The 6,000-nt window shown below is 36.8% G+C and overlaps 1 protein-coding gene across 17 annotated transcripts in view; it reads right to left on the bottom strand.

Moving 5' to 3' along the window:
* Positions 1-374: 374 nt before the first annotated feature.
* NFASC (neurofascin) overlaps positions 375-6,000 on the bottom strand; it is a 202,484-nt gene continuing 196,858 nt past the window's right edge. For all 17 annotated transcript variants that reach the window (XM_070745479.1, XM_070745494.1, XM_070745492.1 and 14 more), the window contains one exon: positions 375-1,561. In XM_070745479.1, the coding sequence (XP_070601580.1) occupies positions 1,330-1,561 (232 nt within the window). In that variant the 3' untranslated portion in view covers positions 375-1,329. The remainder of the gene's footprint in view (positions 1,562-6,000) is intronic.

Here is a 6,000-nt window from a genome sequence, read left to right as displayed (position 1 = left end):
TGCTGCTGTTTATTTAGCAATGGAAAAAGTGTCTTCAGGCTGACGGAAGGGGTATGAGCAAGATGTCCCAATATGTATCGGAGATGGCTTCACCTTGAAAATGCAAAGCAGAGACAGATGGATTCATTTGGGATTTATTCTATGTGCATATGTACTTTTGCATCAAACATATACATCCAGGAAATCCCAGAATTTTTCATAGACTTGCAGGTTACTTTGTTTTTTTTAATTTTCTGTTTTAGTAGGGGACTGCTTTCCTCTTTTAATTAGCAGTAGGAAAGTCCAGATTGGCTAGTTTTCTCTAGTTACCTTTGCTCCCTTTCCTGTTACATGCAGGATTTGGAGATGGTAATTAATACCATGTGCACGCATTGTGAGGCATGGCTGTTTTTTAATAAAAATTAACAACAAATTTTCTCCATTAATTCTTTTCCAAAAAACAGCAATCCAATCCTGTTTTCCTATTCTTGCTTTTTCTTTTTTTTTTGACAGAGATACAACTTTTCCATTAAACTCTTTGATAGCATGGGTAGAGCACAACTTCATATCGTCGTTTTGTACGGGAAGCAGAAATTGAAATACAGAGCTAAAAGGGAAGATCTTCAGTCAATGCAAACAACCCCGCCTTTCCCATTTGATAGCCTCCACACTGTCTGTAGCCTATTATGGAACCGTTTTATCTCATAGGAAGAAGCAGCATATACCTTGCTTAGTGAAAAGCATAGGCTAGGGCCTGTCTACAATGATCTCCAATAAAAGCAAACGTTCAGAAAAGTTCCTGTTTATAAAACAGTCCATCATTTAAATCAAGAATTGATTCTGCAATGTGGTTTCATGCTGTTTTTAGCAAGGGGTGTGCCATAATGTGTTCAGCTGTTTGGGTTTTTTAATCACCACTCCCTGTTCCAGTTTTCCCCCCCATGTTCAGACATTTCTTTTTCTGAGGACAACATTAAATCCTTGAAAAAAAAGGGATCCCCCTCCCCAAGTCAGCTGCATACATTATTAATGAAGGAAATTGCATTATCTCACAAATCAGACAAAGTGGGTATAGAGGGATGTTTATTTCAGTCCAAGTTCTGAAGCCTGGGGCACAGAATCTCTGCATTCTGCTCTTCGGCTGGTCTCTGGTGAGGTTAGCTCAGATTTCAGCTGTAGTATGATCACTTCAGCAGTCAGTGCATCTATGCCATTTGCTAAAGAGATGGTGGCACTGGTCGGGTTTGTGTGTGTTTGGCCTTTGTTGCCCTACCGCTTGCTTTCTCTTGTTGATGGTGACCCATACCAACTTATTTCTTTATTTAGCTGCTGTTGCTTCAACATAAAGTGTTATGCCAGGGAATAGATAGCATTTACTGGTGATGTGGCTTCCGAGCTCTCATTGCCTTCTGTCTCCTCTTTGTCCTTCTTAACTGTGTACTGGCCAATAAAGGAGCCGTCTTCATTGAACTGTCCTTCACCTCCTTCTCCATAGTCCACCAAGCTGTCATCGCTTTCTTGTTGCTTTATTGTGCCATCTAATGAGGTCTGACTGCCTTGCAGTGGCTTGTTGTCTTCATCACTGGCATGAAAAGGAAAAGGAGAGACATCAGAAATGAGAAAATACGGTTTAAAAGGAAAGCATAATATTAGAATTTGAAAGCAGTGCCCCGAGTGATGATACATAAAAAGGCAACAATTGTGCATAGAGATCTAAGGAAATGTGGCGACGTCTCTGTAAATACAGATGCCAGGAAAAATTTAGGGGCAAAAAGTAACATTTCTCAAAGAACCTAAATAAATTAGGAGAAGGAAGTCCCTCAGTGTTATGATAAGGAAAGTCATCCTGAAGAACAAAAGCAAAAATTAGCAAGCCAAAGAGGAGAATAATCACAGTTCTGAGCCTTCTAGTTTATATAAATCCCATTTCATCAGAGGCTCTTTGTCTGAAGTGTACTCAATGACAATTTAAGTGATAATCTTCCAAAGGATCTAATCAGGACAATTTTTTTTTTAAAGGCTCATTTGGCAATTTCATATGAAAGCACATTTAAAGAAAAAGATACAGGCCTGATTTTTTTTTTAAAAAAAAAAGGGGGGGAAGCAACGTCTTCAGTCAAACCTTGTTAATTGTACACCAGGGACACCACCAGAAAAGCTCAGGTCTGTAGGGGCTAAATTGGAAACTTGAAAAAAGAAATGTCAAAGACAAATGATGACCATATTAGCACCAAGAAAATTGCATTAATATATAGCAAGCAAACTCAACTTAAGGGAGTTTTACCTTTGACATATAATAACATTTCTCTTTGTCACCTCGAGAAAACTTCTGCAAAATTTGTAAGATGGGTTAAAAAAGATAAAAGAGACTCACAAGATTAAGCCTTGTTGATAGTTATGAGTCCCGAGAATAGTGAAGTTTTGATTTGATTGCCAAAATGCTCTTTAAAGTGCACAGAAGTGTGAACACAGCACTTCTTTGCAACACTTTAAAACAGCTATGTTTTCCTCTGGGTAGAATAGCAATGCACAATCTCAGGAAAAGGCATGATTACTTTCAGAGTTGCCAACCAATGCCAAAGCTATGCAATTTCTCTCTTCCAGAGGCATGACCAACACTCTGCACTCAGTAAAACCTTTTATCTTTAAGTCTGAAGTGCGGAAAGGCTTTACTGGATACTCATTTGAGATGCATTCCTTTAATTTGTCTGCAAGTTTTGCAAATATTAATAGGTATACTAGTATCACAAATGACTTTTGGTTTCCAAAAAAGCCATTTCATTGCTTTTTGCTCATCATATTATGTCCAATAGATAGAGTAGAATAGAATATTTATTGGCTATGATTGGACATACAAGGAATTTGTCTTGGTGCATATGTTCTCAGTTTATATAAAAGAAAAGATACATTTGTCAAGAATCATGAGGTACAACACTTAATGATTGTCATAGGGGTCAAATAAGCAATCAAATCATATTAGGAACTAGTTAATATAAATTATAAGGATACAAGCAACAAAGTTACAGTCATATAATCATTAGTGGGTGGAGATTGCTGATGGGAATGATGAGAAGATTAATAGTAGTGCAGACTTAATTAATAGTTTGATAATGTTGAGGGAATTATTAACAGAGTGATAGCATTCGGGGAAAAAACTGTTCTTGTGTCTAGTTATTCTGGTGTGCACTGCATCATCATCATCATCATCATCATCATCATCATTATTATTATTATTATTATTATTTGTATGCCGCCCCTCTCCGTGGACTTGGAGCGGTTCACAACAAACATAGAATACACAATAAAACAATTTGATTCAATTAATAACAGTTAAAAGACTTTAAAAAACTCTATAATGTCATTTTGATGGTAGTAGTTGAAACAGTTTGTGTCCAGGATGTGAGGGGTTAGTAAATATTTACAGAGCCCTCTTTTGACTCATGCATTATACTGGTCCTCAATGGAAGGCAGGTTGGCAGCAATTGTTTTTTCTGTAGTTCTGATTATATTCTGATGTCTGTGTCTGTCTTCTTGGATTGAAGAATCAAATCAAACAGTTATAGAGGTAAAGATGATAGACTCAATAATTCCACTGTAGAACTCTATCAGCAGCTCTTTGGTCAGTTTGACCAAAAATATTCTTTGTTGTGCTTTTTTGATGACATTTTTGATATTAGGTGTCTATTTTAGATCTCGCGATATGGTAGAACCTAGAAATTTGAGGGTCTCTACTGTAGATACTGTGTTACCTAGTATTGTAAGAGGAGGAAGTATGGATGGGTTTCTCCTAAAGTCTACCATCATTTCTTATGGATCTGAGTGTATTCAATTCCAGATTGTTCAGTCGCACCACAAGGTTAGTTGTTCAACCTCCTATCCATATGCAGATTGTTTTGAATGAGGCCGATCATTGTTATGTCATCTGCGAACTTCAGTAGTTTAACAAATGGATCATTAGAGATGCAGTCATTGGTATAGAGATCTGTTCTACATTATTGAAAGTTGCGTCTTGCAAGCTCTGATGTGGTCTGAATTGCCGGAAGATAATCATTCTAGGTTACTTTGCAGTCCCAGATACAATATTCTTTATTGCAATGAGAAGAGGAATTTATTTTCCTTCTGGAAGGAGCCAGTGTTGAAAAGTGCATTCAATACATGCTTACTTTTAGAAAACTGTAAATCTCAAGTTTCACAAACATGGATTAACATGATTGTAATGACACAAATTAATTTCATTATCAGGGTTTGGGAAAGTAATTGAACCCGAGGCAAGAGGAGCTTCAAGACAGAATGGGTTAGTATTATAAGAAGGCATAAAGAGAAGAACAGCAAAAGCCATAGATGCTAGAGATGGGCAGCATAGAAATACAATAGATAGATTAGATAGATAGATAGATAGATAGATAGATAGATAGATAGAAGATAGATATAGATAGATAGATTTGTTTTCAAGTTAAAATAAGTATTTTAATGAATTGTAATTGCAATGAAAATTTGCCCCTTCCATATTTAATGGCAGTAAAGTTTTCAAGAGTTTTCGTATTTTGACCCTCCAAAGGTTGGATTCCAGGGAACCGCACAGAAATATATGCTGTATGAAGTGTTTGTTGATTTTATCTTCTTCCATAAAGTCATCCTGTTCTTGTTCTAGACAGCTGCTATTGAAAAGCAGATGTAAGAAATGCTATTTGACATGCCGCAAATACTGATGTTTTGCACTTAGCTCTCTGAATTGCAAGCCAAACAAGTAACCATATTGCCTTGTTAATATATTAGGAAAATAAGTGAATTCAGTCTTTAAGGCACAAATACAACGTGCTTATTATATAAATCTTGCAGTTTATTTAATATATTAAATGTAGTCAACCAAGCCACAAGTGAAATTGGATTAGGAGCATCATGTTCAAGAGTTGCATTATGTTGGAAGGAATAAATTGTGAGTGAAAGATCTTCAATCTGAACTTCTTAAACTATTGGCTCCTTGACCATGCTTCTTTTTTTTTAGTTTTAGTGCCCAGTAAGTAATAATTGCTTTAAAAATATGATGGCCATATTGTACCAGTAGTTTACCAGATAATATGGAACCACTCAAAAGCCTCTAGTCCAGTAGACCCTTTTTCATGACAGTAATCACTACTCAAGTGTGCAGATTCATACTGCACATATAAACATTAGTCAAGGAAAAGGAATGAAGCTAGGGCCACTGCAATGCCATTGGATATGGTATTGGGTCTGAATCTACAGTCAGAATGCAACTCTATGGACACAGGACCTCAGAATAAGAAATAAATTTATTTTTAACTCTGTTAGATGAAAAGTGCTGGAACAGAAACATGGAAGAGAGTTAGAAATTAGATATGCTGCGCTGAAACAAAATGTGGGCAAAGGTTTGGGTCATTCCTACCTTTCAAGAGACCTTCATGGTCCATGTAGAAGGATAAGGTGAAAAGGTCAAGAACAGATGACAATAAAACAAGGAGGGAAGCAAAAAAGAGCCTGATCAGAGAGCAAAATAATATAGGCTTGAAGTTTAGGGATCAATGCTAAATAAATAAAATAATAATAGTAATTACTTTCAGGAAGGGCTAAGCATCTTAAAGTACCAAATGAAAGCCAGTTTAAAACACAAACTGCTGTATGCAATAACATAAAACAGCAACTAGTTGTTGATAAAGATCAATGATACTGCCCTCCCTTCCCAGGTGGCATCCTCAAAGCTGAGACATGGTGGCAAGCTTTCATTGCCACTCCAGACAAGTGCTCATTTTAGCGATTTTAGCTCAACTAAATGAACCACTGTATGTCTGAAGGCTTTAATCAGTCACACTCCCTCAGAAATATATAAAACAAAGCTGCCCCCCCCCCCCCCAAAAAAAAGTGTCTCCAGGAAAGGTCTCAGACTTAGATGAAAATGTTCCAAAGAGGAAGGAGGAAGAAAAAATTATGTGCTGGAGTTTCCTACGCAGAGTGTTTTTTACATAAAGGGGGAAGTAGATATCATAGATATAGAGGGGAAAGCCC

The sequence above is a fragment of the Erythrolamprus reginae genome, chromosome 3 (genome assembly GCF_031021105.1).
Source record: "Erythrolamprus reginae isolate rEryReg1 chromosome 3, rEryReg1.hap1, whole genome shotgun sequence".
Lineage (NCBI taxonomy): Eukaryota > Metazoa > Chordata > Lepidosauria > Squamata > Dipsadidae > Erythrolamprus > Erythrolamprus reginae.
This window is presented reverse-complemented; position numbering and strand designations above follow the sequence as displayed.